The sequence below is a fragment of the Ictalurus punctatus genome, chromosome 14 (genome assembly GCF_001660625.3).
Source record: "Ictalurus punctatus breed USDA103 chromosome 14, Coco_2.0, whole genome shotgun sequence".
Taxonomy (NCBI): domain Eukaryota; kingdom Metazoa; phylum Chordata; class Actinopteri; order Siluriformes; family Ictaluridae; genus Ictalurus; species Ictalurus punctatus.
The window spans coordinates 25,905,086-25,918,125 of NC_030429.2; the positions used below are offsets into that span (position 1 = coordinate 25,905,086).

At 43.3% G+C, this 13,040-nt stretch overlaps 1 protein-coding gene across 1 annotated transcript in view; it reads left to right on the top strand.

Annotated features, from left to right (window-relative positions):
* The window catches only part of kcnk9 (potassium channel, subfamily K, member 9), an 80,117-nt gene extending 69,355 nt beyond the window's left edge, over positions 1 to 10,762 (top strand). Inside the window, exon 2 of the mRNA XM_017484742.3 lies at positions 8,871 to 10,762. Coding sequence (XP_017340231.1) covers positions 8,871 to 9,787 — 917 coding nt within the window. The 3' untranslated portion in view covers positions 9,788 to 10,762. The remainder of the gene's footprint in view (positions 1 to 8,870) is intronic.
* The last annotated feature ends 2,278 nt before the right edge of the window (positions 10,763 to 13,040 follow it).

Sequence of the window (13,040 nt, forward strand, 5' to 3'; positions counted from 1 at the left end):
GCGTGGCCTCTGTATCTGTGAGTCATAATAAAGCAGGTTGAGGAGGTGTGGCCTCTGTTTCTGACTGCGGTCAAGGCAGCATGCTCTAAATCATATCGTATTGAACCTTTGGTTGCTTTTGCTGATATCATACAGGAGTTGAGTTAAATCCCAAGACACTGGTATCCTACATAATAAAAATGGATGTGAACTCATTGGGAATAAACTACACTTGAAACCTTGACGACTTCGTTAACTTTATATTTTCAGCCTAGAAAAGTCTGGATCCCCGCTTTAGATCACATCACTCAAACTGCAGCCCTGCAGAGACACTTTAACAGTTTGACCTTTTCTTAGCCTCAATTTCCACGCTTAATATCACCTGCGCAAACTGGCCGACGCTCCATTTCAGATCGCCCGGGATAGCAGACACTTTATCTGTGCTCTGCATGTTGAGACTTTAATGACAAATGTTTTACTTTGGAATCTAGCTTTGCTTCAGAAATATTTACACGTACTCCACATCTCTGTGCTTTCTCTACATAAGCACACCAGATTAACCCTTTTATGCATCAGTGAATTATTTAACAAAAATAAAAAGTCATACCCTGATTGTGTTTACATTCACAATGCTTTTTATTACGTACGATTGAATTTTTTCCCCCCCCTAAATATCACTTATGTTGTAAAATAAATGGGTTGTCTACGTGTAGATATATTATGTGTGAAAAACAGCAAAACATTATACCTGAGTGGAAAAAAAGACGTTTTTAACATGCAGGTCTAAAATTATTACCGATGTTGACCAAAATGCTAAAAGAAATCTCATTAAAAATAGTTCATTACTTTATCATTTCAACACGCTTGCGTCCCCTGCTTGTGCAGGATGAATGAGGAATCCTCTTCATGAAGGATGTTGTTAAGGTCATGTGATGTTTGCAGTTAATGTTCGTATACCAGGTTCACTCTAAATACATGTAGCATGATGTAAAAGGATGCACACTGAATGTCCATCCGCGCCGTATTCAAATCCTCTGTCATCCCTCGCCCACCCGGACGCCCACGGCTGGAGTGAGACGAACAGCCGCACGCATACATTACCCTCCTCTCTCCCCTGCTGTGAGGCTCGCGTGAACTTAACCAGCTTTCTGCCGTTCATTTCGGCTCATGAGCATTGATCTCGCAGCGGTCCCCACCGGCTCACGCCCACTCCGCCAGCCGTTTTACGGGCTCTATTTTTAGCACGCTGCCGCTCAATAGATTCGATTTGCGACTGGCAAACAAGGGAGAATTTTCTTTATCCGCTAAGCGCGTAGGGTTCTCTGACCCCTATACACACACCAACACAAACACACACAAACACACAGCTAAAAAAAAAAAAAAAAAAATGTTGCATTTTCAATCGATACTAGTAGCTTCTGGCAAGAGAAAGCGAGAAGGAAGTCGAGGATCGTTAGGTTATAAAGGGTGAGAGATCAGAAATGACTGTAGAACTGGAATGATGCAGATCCGGAAATATTAAACAAGGGGAAAAAAAGACGTGAAAACTAGTGCACGTCTATTCCCTAATTATTTAAATCGATTAAAGCATAAATCTTCACATTTTGGACAGTGGAATCCTTAAGGGATCGTAGGGATGCAGATTAGACATGTCCTGAGAGAAAAAAAGGAGGGAAATGAATATTTTATCAAGTTTGTTCAGTAGCAAATATAGCGTAATATTTCCGTAGGAGTCAGAACAACCGGTCTGGACTGGTTTGTGTAAATTCGAGCAAGGCTACACCGTCCCTCTCTTTTAAGGAAAGTACAACGCATAAATATTAAGCTCGGTTTTTAGCACCCACGTTGCCTTATTTGCTGCTAATAAATAGCATAAAGTGTTAAATAGCATAATTTCTGTACCGAGAACACTGGTCGTAAGTAAAAATACACAGAAGAGTCCTGTCATGAAATGTGAAATAAACGTCCCGTCACATATCAGCCATTCCACGCGGTTTTAAAATCCGTTTAATGTTGCGCGTCCGGCGCACGAGTCCCTGAGAACGATCTAGAACGTGCTAGAACGAGGTGCCGTTGAAGAAAACGAATCCTCACCTTCCGACCAATCAGAATCCGGAATGATCTCAGCGGCGTAATAGTATCAGCAGTGCGATCGTGCGATCTTTATTTTCTGCAGCTCGGCACTCGCACGGTGCCAAATCAGATTCAAAGCTGCCCGTCGTGGGAGTTTATTTACATGTGGAAGAGGGCTGCGCGTCTGTCTCTCGACGTGCTGACTCACCGGTTAAACATAATGCCGACGAGTTATAAGAGCATCAAAATGCACCGGGGAGCACGGGCAAAGCAGAGCGCAGGAGGAAGCCGAGGTCCGTCTGCAACGCGAGACAGCTGTCTGGGCGAGAATGTTATGATTGCAGCGGTTGGTTTATTATTTTTTTCAGACCGTGACTGCATTTGAATAAGAAGAAGAAAAAAAAAGGAAACATGTAGTCGTACACAACGCCGAGCTTTATCTCTGTCGCGCCCGTGCTGTCTGCTGTATTCAGAGTTCACAAGCTGTGTGTATTTCAGATCTGGTAGAATTGACCACATTACATCGCTGACTGTGTGAACACAGCTCGCGGTCTGCTTGGCTTTGACCGAGTTGTGACATGATCGCTGTCATTTCCTGTCATCATCATCATCGCCATCATCGTCATCATCCCTACAGTGTGGCAATGGCAGCCTGTAGCATTCTCATTAACATTAAACCATGAACTAGCCAATATTCTTTGTTTTCCTTAAATTCCCAAGCAGCCACGATGACGATGACGATGATGATGATGATGGTAATCAGTGGTGGCTTGACAGTTAATGCTCTGGGTTATTGATCTGATGGTCGAGGGTTCAAGCCCCAGCACTACCAAGCTGCCACTGTTGGGCCCTTGATCAAGGCCCTTAACCCTCTCTGCTCCAGGGGGCGCTGTATCATGGCTGACCCTGCGCTCTGACCCCAACTTCCTGACATGCTGGGGTATGCGAAGAAAAGAATTTCACTGTGCTGTAATGTACACGTGATTAATAAAGACTCATGATGATGATGCTCAGTGTTGCTCCTTCACCTTCCTAGCCCTGCTGTAGTTAGTATAGATTTTACTTTACAAAGCAGTGTTCATCTTCACGAACACGTCCTGAACTATAACGGCTTATACGCTGCGAAAAAGGAATTTCAAGAACATTTTTTTTTAAAGAAAAGCCTTGTTTCTGGCAAATTCGTCTTATTTCCAAGCGCGTTTTGCTTTAACTTTGTCTTAATAAGAACTTCCAGCTAATACCGAGCAAGATTTAACCCGTAACGAGCTACAACAACGGTTTGCATAATATCCCCGCGGAGGAACACAGTTGTTTTCCGTATTTTACGACTACGACCACTTGCACAACTGAAACCTTTTCAATGAAGCAACTGTGCGTCATGGGTTCTGCTGAAATCCACACTGAGCTACATTACCCCATCAGCCCCAACATGTCACGTGACCATGTCACGTGTCTCACTGATCACTCACACCTGCCCTGTGTTACCCCTCTAATAAGCACCCCTATAGAAGTTCTAGTTTTTCAGCCGTTATCATGTGTGCTACCGCCTTCTCCATTCCCCCGACACTAAGTTTCGATAAAAATGCTAAAGCTAAAGGTGTCTTGTGTCTTAATTTAAGACAAAGTCGCTTATTTTTATTATGCTGTTTGATGAAATTGTGTCTTATTGTAAGCTTTTTTTTTTTTTTGGCTAATTATTGCTTAATCTCAGATTAAGAGATAAATTCTTAAAGTCAGCTCAATCGAGGCACCAAAACTCATTTTAAATTGCTTGTAATAAGCTTGAACTTGTTTAAAATGCTGTCTAGTTTTAAGACCCAATAGCAATTTTTTTTTTAGTGACTAGATGTTTATGCTATTTTCAAGACTTCTTACCAAGTCAGTTTTGCATCACCCCTTCGGCAGATTATTATTTTTGGCTTGATTTTAATACACTTTAACTAGATTTAAGTGTGTCTTGCTTGTTTTTCCAGTGTGAACCCTTTGCAAACTTGTCATACTAAAGGATAATGAAACTTTTGCTCTTTAGGCATTAAGACCTACTTCCTCCGTTCCGTTGGCTCCTTCTCACGTTACAAGCGCGGTAATTAATAAAGCATTTCCAGGCAACCCACAGTAATTAAACCTCCCTGTAGTGAGCTCTAATTGGCAGATGTGCTTAACTGGAAGGATCGTAGGCTATTTGATTTATTGAGCTTCGGCCTGGTGCTCGGATCGACTCAGCACTGCTGTTTATAGCATCGGAGGTAAGCAGTCTCAGACACGGAGACGAAGCGAGAAAAGCTTTATAATCGGTTCTATCATCGTGTGTTCAGATTGTACACGCGGTAGTTCTGTTTTTTTTTATGTTCTGTCCATCCGTGGTGATGCATGAATGCTGTAGGTTTATCCAGCTTTAATACAAGTATACTAATGTACACTTTGTATATACTAGTGGCTGTTGCAAAAGCACTGACACTGAAGACTCCTCCCATAAATCTTAAATAAACATCTTACCCTGGAGAAAACTTATACACCATTACACAAGTTTTTAAATCCATTTGTGTGGCGAGTCCGCTGTACACGTCCCTGTGAATGAGCTGTTACTATAGAAACCATAACATGAATAATTAGAATGAAGGAAATTAATTGTAAACCTGTGATTTGCAGCTCCTAAAATGGGGGAGGGAGGGGCAGTGCACTGTGGCTTATAGTTTAGCACCGTTTCCTCACACCTCCAGGGTCGGGGGTTGGATTCCCACCTCCACCCTGTATATGCGAAGTTTGCATGTTCTTCCCGTGCTTCGGTGGTTTCTTCCGGGTACTCCGGTTTCCTCCTCCAGTCCAAAGACATGCGTTGTAGGCTGATTGGTATTTCCAAACTGTCCATAGTGTTTGAATGTGTGCGTGTGTGTGTGTGTGTGTGTGAATGCAGTCGTGTGTCCAGGGTGTCCCCCGGCTTGTGCCCCGAGGTCCCAGGGATAGGCTACCCTGCGACCCTGTGTAGGATAAGCGAATGGAAAATGGATGGACGGATGGGTTAGTGTTGGCAAATCGCTGTATTATAAGAGGAATAAAGCACTTCCGGACATGCCGTTGTGGATACTATGATGTAATCGTTGATTATTTTCCTATAACTGCACCCTTGCAAGTGTTGGTCGGTGCACTCGTGCATTCTATATTGATAGATCTCTCTTCACTCCACATTATACACTATATCTGTCATAACACTATTTAATCCAACAAGCTCATTTCTTGTCAGGGATATATAAACATGTGCTTTATTTTTTTTTTTTTTAAACCATCATGGTGATTTTGCTGACAGTTTTGGCCAGACTGAATGACTGTACATTAGCTAACTGCTTTAGGGTTGAGTGGCGTACACAGTGACACAACGGCTTGGCGATGGCACTCGTCAGGTAGCTTCGAATCCATCATTTCTTGACTTACAGCCAATATGTAAAGGAAGCTGGCTCCTCAGGTTAGTGTAGCTTGTAAAATACACCACTATGTATCATCATAAAAGATGAATGAACAGCGGGCCAGACTGTTTTTTTGGGGTTTTTTTTGTTGAGAATTGTAGGTTCCATCATGGTGTACTTCCACCCCTCAGTCTCAATATCTCATCCATCAGCTCAACACACATTAGAAAAGCCCTGCTAGGTTCCCTGTGACTCAGCAAGTTTTAGCTCTTTGCCTCAACATAAAGGCTCATTAAACTAAAAGCTTTACTGGCCCATCTAGACTTCCTGCCTTTTCCGAACCAATAACGCCCACTCCCTCATTCCCTCCCTCCATCTTCTTCTTCTCATTCCACTTCCTTCCCTCAGACGAGAACGAGTTAGGGAATAGAGGAGACGTCTGACTAATCGAACACACCCAGTCCTGATCTCTGAACCCACACCATGATTAATGACTGGGCTCAATTTTTAATAGTGTGCGTGCGTGTGTGTGTTGCACTGCATAGTCAATACACTTTGGCAGAGGTACGATAAGGTTAATCTTGCCCCCCCCCCCCCCCCCCCCCCCCCACCCCGGCTTGGTCACACTTGTAAACAAGGCCAAGTCTCTTCTGGATGCAAGAAAATAAACGATGAGCTAAATGGACCCACGAATGTCACATAGGCTTTTTAAGACCTTGGCCACGGGGGGTGGTGGTGGTGGGGGTGGGGTAGATAGCTAATGACTCAGATCACGAGCTAAAATGGATTACATGCATCCAGTGCGGTGCAGACTCAACACTGAACAAAATGATCCATCATTTCTAACATGTAATGTAACTCTAAATGGATAAAACTATTATGTGTTTTAATAAAAAATAAAAAAAAAAGTGCAATCGTTGGAAAATTTCTGTTGTACAAGAAGAATAAAACACTTCAGTATGTGCTGTTATAGGAAAATAATCACCTTTAGGATGGTAACAGTATCTCCACTTCATCACACCACCCCGTCGTTGATTATTTTACTCTAACAGCAGCACTCAGAGTGTTTACTGCCTTTATTCTAAGTGTTATTAGGTCATAAGGCTCCGGGGCGGCTGTGGATCAGGTGGTAGAGCGGGTTGTCCGCTAATCGGAGGGTTGGCGGTTTGATTCCCGGTCCACGTGACTCCATACACCGATGTGTACTTGTGCAAGACACTGAACCCCAAGTTGCTCCCGATGGAAAGCTAGCGTCTTGCGTGGCAGCTCTGCTACCGTTGGTGTGTGTGTGAATGGGTGAATGAGAACCAGTGTAAAGCGCTTTGTAGAACCGCTAAGTTTCTAAAAAAAAAAAAGCTGGACCATTGACCAGACCATAAGGTGGAACAGCCAGTCATGTTCCAATATGTAAATGCTGACACACCTTTGTCACTCTAGATGGGTGGAGCATGTTGGATTGAGGATGGTTACTATTTGCATATTCATAGATTTTGGATTGATTTCTTCTTTATCTTATTCTTTATCTGACTTTTTCAATGAAATTTTATTTGTATAGCGCTTTTTACAATAGACATTGTCTCAAAGCAGCTTTACAGAAACATATAAACACGGTGTACAGATATTAAAGGTGTGAATTTATCCGAATTGAGCAAGCCGGTGGCGACGGTGGCGAGGAAAAACTCCCTAAGGTGTTAAGAGGAAGAAACCTTGAGAGGAACCCGACTCAGAAGGGAACCCGTCCTCATCTGGGTAACGACGGATAGTGTGAAAAAGTTCATTATGGTTTTATATGAAGTCTGTTTGGCGTTAGGAGCAGCCGTAGTCCCAGCAACCTGGAATTGGGGTAGATGAGAGCTCCATCCAGAGGTAGGACATCCGAGACGGATCAGGCAGGTCCGGAGAGCAGAAAGGATCTGGATCTCTAGTATCTCTATAAAATCGTGTGTGGCTCGACAGAAGCAGAGAGGGAGAGAAGAGATTGTGAGGACTGTGCTTTGCGTAACAGAAAGTCTAGTCAGGGTAGGCTTGAGTAAACAAATACGTTTTAAGCTTAGACTTAAACACTGAGACTGTGTCTGAGTCCCGAACACTAATAGGAAGACTGTTCCATAACTGTGGGGCTCTATAAGAGAAAGCTCTTCCCCTGCTGTAGCCTTCACTATTCGAGGTACCGTCAGATAGCCTGCATCTTTTGATCTAAGTAGGCGTGGCGGATCATAGAAAACCAAAAGGTCGATTAGATACTGTGGCGTGAGACCGTTTAGTGCTTTATAGGTTAATAATAGTATTTTATAATCAATGCGAGATTTTACTGCGAGCCAATGCAGTGTGGATAAGATCGGGGTGATGTGGTCGTATCTTCTGGTTCTAGAAAGGACTCTAGCAGCTGCAAGTCACAATTTCATTCGGAATATTTTTCAAGTGCACGAGCTTCAAAACAGGATATGGATGACTTTAAAGAATCGAATCGTATCTTTTTGTTTGTTTTGTCAAGTGTTCAGGAGATGCATTCAAATCAAATTCACATCTGTTTTTTTAAAAAATTTATTTACTCTGAATTGCAGATAGGAAAACTCAAAACTACTGAATTCAGCATGTAACACGAAATCAACGTGACTGCTCACACCATAACGTTCCGCTCTCCACGAGATATGAGCTAGTCGTGTTATGTTTAGATCAGTCAGCCTGCACATGCAGTCGTTTGTGAACTCTATAGCATTGACCGCGCACGGTTAGGTAGCTGGTGGCTGACAAAAGACGAGCGTCCGTGGAGTTTTCGCACTTGCGAAAGCGCTGAAGTCGGAAATAACGGACTTGCACATTTTGTCTGGCTTTTAACGTCTTTCCGACCTGTACAGTCATCTCTTTTTGGGGTTTTTAACGCCTCGACTGACTATCTACTACGCTGTACTATGCTAACGGTCTTCACATTTTCTCTCCTCTCGGGTTACGGTGCCAAAATAATTCCAGGAGAATTCTCACATTTAACAACACACACTTCAGATCATATTCACACGTAATTATTGAGGCTTGACTTCTCATAAAAAGGAGCTATGGAGAGAAATACCATAAATAAAGCATCACTTTCCTCATAGCTAACTCCCAATAAATTCCCATCTTTCCCTTTGAATGCCAGGATTGGATAACCTGCTAGAGGGGATGTGTTACAGAAGCATGTTTAGAAAACTAGAGCTGCTGAACTCTGGGCATTCCCCCCCAAACCATACATTTATTGGCTCTGCTCCAGTACTCAGCATTTTTCTGCAAGTTGACAATCTTGGTTCTTTCTAGAACTGTAGAACAGACACTTTCTCTGTCAGAACCACTTCAAGAGACCAAGAACAATAAAGTTTGTATGTATGAGGTGACTGCTTCTTGAGATTTTGGACTAAAGTCTCTTGTTGTGTTTCTTCCCAGGTTATGGCCATGCAGCTCCAGGAACCGATGCGGGGAAGGCGTTCTGCATGTTCTACGCGGTTCTGGGAATCCCCCTGACGCTAGTGATGTTCCAGAGCCTGGGTGAGCGCATGAACACCTTCGTCAAGTACCTGCTGAAGCGCATCAAGAAGTGCTGCGGGATGCGCATCACCGATGTGTCCATGGAGAACATGGTGACGGTCGGGTTCTTCTCGTGCATGGGAACGCTGTGCATCGGCGCCGCCGCCTTCTCGCACTACGAGGACTGGAGCTTCTTCCAGTCGTACTACTACTGCTTCATCACGCTCACCACCATCGGATTTGGCGATTTCGTGGCGCTGCAGAAGAACCGGGCTCTGCAGAGAAAACCTTTGTATGTGGCCTTCAGCTTTATGTACATCCTGGTGGGGCTGACCGTCATCGGAGCCTTCCTCAACCTGGTGGTGCTGCGCTTCCTCACCATGAACAGCGAAGACGAGCGGCGGGATGCCGAGGAACGGGCCTCGTTGGCTGGAAACAGGAGCAGCGTCATTGTTCATGTCCAGGAAGATGTGATGCCCGGTCGGATCCACCAAAGGAGGCGAAATCGGGACCAGTACAGATCAGAAGTCGCCGATCTGCAGTCGGTCTGCTCCTGCATGCAGTATCACTCGCACGATTTCGGCAGCTCGGCAATGCTGGCGGGAGAAGGAGGAGGAAGAGGGGGGTTGGGGTTGGGAGGAAGGCCGTTCGCGCACCAGAACTCCTTCACGTGCCAGCCGAGATACTTCCACTCGCCGGTGACGTACCACATCGAGGAGATTTCACCGAGCGCGCTGAAGAACAGCTTCCTGCCCTCCCCTATCAGCTCCGTTTCCCCCGGCTTGCACAGCTTCACGGACAATTCGCGCCTGATGAGGAGACGCAAGTCCATCTGAACAGGAAATCTCCCCGGGGCAACGGACCACGCCCACACACTCTTCCTGATTTTCAATAACCAGGGTATTTATTCAGAAACACACACACACACACACAATAAAGCTGCTCCTTAACCAAAATCTCATTTTTTCCACTCTTCTCAGTTGATGTTTGGTTCTCATGATGAGATGTGTGCCCCAGGCTAATATATTATTATAATATACAGGGAGCGTAAATAGGGGATGAAATCCGATCAAACTCAATGAGTCTCTTAATAAAGGATGAAAAGCATGAAGCATGGAATTTTATTTTTCCTCAGAAACTCATTTATCTGTACACTCTACATTAGCGGGCTGCTGTTTGGCCTTTTTGTTTTGAGCAACTCCAAGAAACCAGGCTCGAATTTTACGGCCTGACCTTCTTATCACACCAGACGATGCACACTCGAGCTTCAGCTACAGTACAGAGGGAGAGATTATTTTTTACAGGGAGAGAAAAAATTATTATGTTTTATCTCTAGAGATGTCTTCACGTTGAGGGGAATCTCAAGTGCCACACACCACTGAATGAGAAAAAAAAAAAAAAAATTGTTCGGACTATCGGGACTTACTTTTGAGGACGATTTTCTTTTTCTATTATATTTAGAAAAATATGAAGATGAGACACTGATTTATTTAAATAAATGCCATGCCAAAATATTATTGTCAATCCTAGCATGTGCATTAGTTGTCATTTGATGTGTGTTCCATCATTGTTTTTTTTTTTCTGTTTTTTTTTTTTCTCGTTAGTTTTATTTTTTTTTTTTTCCGTTTGTTTTTCTTATTTAAATGCCATTTCCTAGAGGGAGGTTTTGTAAAAATGTATGTATATGTAGTTTTCCAGCTGTGTAATATACAGAGGTGATTTGGAAAAAGAGCGAAAGGAGAGAGAAGTCTTCAGGCTTTGCCTGTTCAATAAAAAGTTAATAATTTGCATGTGCTTTGTTAAAACTGGTATGCATAATCTGTCAAAAAAAGGGGGTGGGGGTGGGGTGGGGGGGTTAACAATAGCAGCCTTGCCAATGGTTTGAAAAGCAAATAATCCTTTAAGTTTATTTTCTAAAAAATAAAATTGTTATTTTTGTTCCTCTCAAAGATGTCCGGTCATGAAACTGCTCCTAATCACGCCATTGGATTATCACTCCAATGACCTTTATGTAAAGGATATCTGGATGCACACTAGCATTGTGTTCTTAATAACATATTAATAATATATTTACAAAGAAACACATGTACATATACGGGGGAGGACGGTAGCTCCGGCGCTCTGGACAAACTCGTTCGTCTCCTGGATATTCTTTTTTTTCTTTTTTTTTTTTCAAATTTTTTTATTCGTAGCCGCTCTACAGACTTACAGATTTAAAAACCTGAAAAACCTTATTGCTGTCCGCAAAGTAAAAAGTTTGAATTAGATGTGTGTGTTTAAACCGTACACACTCGGTGATGTGCCGCACCTCACTGCTACAAGTATAGCGCATGTTACACGTTCCCATATCCCACGACCTGCTGCACTACACGCAGCGGCCTGATGAACACGATCTGATGAACTGTAATAATCATAGTCGTGATACATTTGATTCGTACCGCATTTTCATTCTAGTGCTACAAAGCAAAAATAAGAGGCCATTATAAAACCAAAGCATTTGGAAGGCACAACACAGAAAAGCCGTACTCCGACACTGAAACAGGCATAGTAAAAGAATCATTAATACGCCATAAAATAATAAAGATGAACCACAAAGTTTAAAGCAAGGCCCGTTACATACTCTATACGAGTACACAAATTCCAGTGCGGGAGTTTGACACGAGTCTTTTGCTTACATGTTCTTACACGTGTTCTGTCATAAACAGCTGATCCACAAGGGGGCAGCAGAACAGAGATTTCGAATGGCTGTTGAGGAGAAATGTTTCGTTTTGTACACGGTCCAACGAATTCTGCACATTTCGGTATCAATCTCATGACTTCCACCGCTGTGAACACCATTCCTGTCAGAAGATATCATGTCCTATCAGGAGATGAAGTATCATACAGTACGATTGTGTGCATCTCATTTACATTTATGGCATTTCGGCAGATGGCCTTATACAGAGCAATTTACATTCATCTCATTTACACAACTGACAGTTGAGGGTTAAGGTCTTTCCTCAAGGGCCCAGACGTGATAGCTCGAATTGATGACCTTTGAACTCACGACCTTCCGATCAGTAGTCCACCGTCTTAAACACTGAGCTACCACTTCCCCAATACCTCAGGAATCCATAGTTCTCTCAAACGGTCTTCGTCAGACCGCTCCACCTCGCCATTGCTTTGACTTTGCATATTTCCCGAAATGCACACTCCTGAGATTTTGATGTTCCCGGGGTAATGCTCATACACACCGCCTCTAGCAGCAATGCCTCGTGTTAGACATTTTGCACGCCCACAAATTCTACACGGATAGTCCAGGAGTGTCTCTCGTGGTTTCTTTTCAAAGAAACATGTGTAAAGCAGTGGTCACCGACCCTGTTCCTGGAGATCTACCTTCCTGATGACTTTATCTCCAACCATAATCGCGCCCACCTGACCATCTAATCACTGCCTTAAGAAGTTCTTGATTAACTAAAACAGGTGTGTTCGATTTTGGTTGGAGATGAAACCTGCAGGAAGGTAGATCTCCAGGAGGAGGGTTGGTGAGCGCTGATGTAACGTCTACTGCTTGGCATGTGAAGGAGGAGGGCATTGTTGGTGGTAGGTTGTGCGTGGAGGTCATGGGGTAAGCCGTTACGGAGGTCAGGATGAGGAATAGTTTATATCGCATCCTATAGGAAGTCGTTACGCAGTGCAGAGCTTGGGAGTGATGTATTCACGTTTTCAGGGATTTGTAGAAATCCCGATGAAGACCGTGTCGCAATAAACGAACCCTGAGGAGAAACTCATGGACAAGTCTCTCTGCATCAGACCAGATACGAAGAAGTTCTTAAGCTGGAAGTCAGACGATTTGCAACTGTACAACAGGTTTTACTAGACGTATTAATTAGCATTTTACAGGTGATTTTTTTTTTTTTTTTTTTTTTTTTTACATTTTTTGAAAATCAGAACAATGCAGTTTTGTGGGGAAAAAAAAAAAAAAAAAAACATCCAGCACAAGTCTACTCCTTCACCTAGCATTTAAACATAAATGCGCTAGACATAATATGGTTTATGTGTGACAGGAGGATGGAACTCTACAGCTTGAATGCAAAAACGTTTACCGAC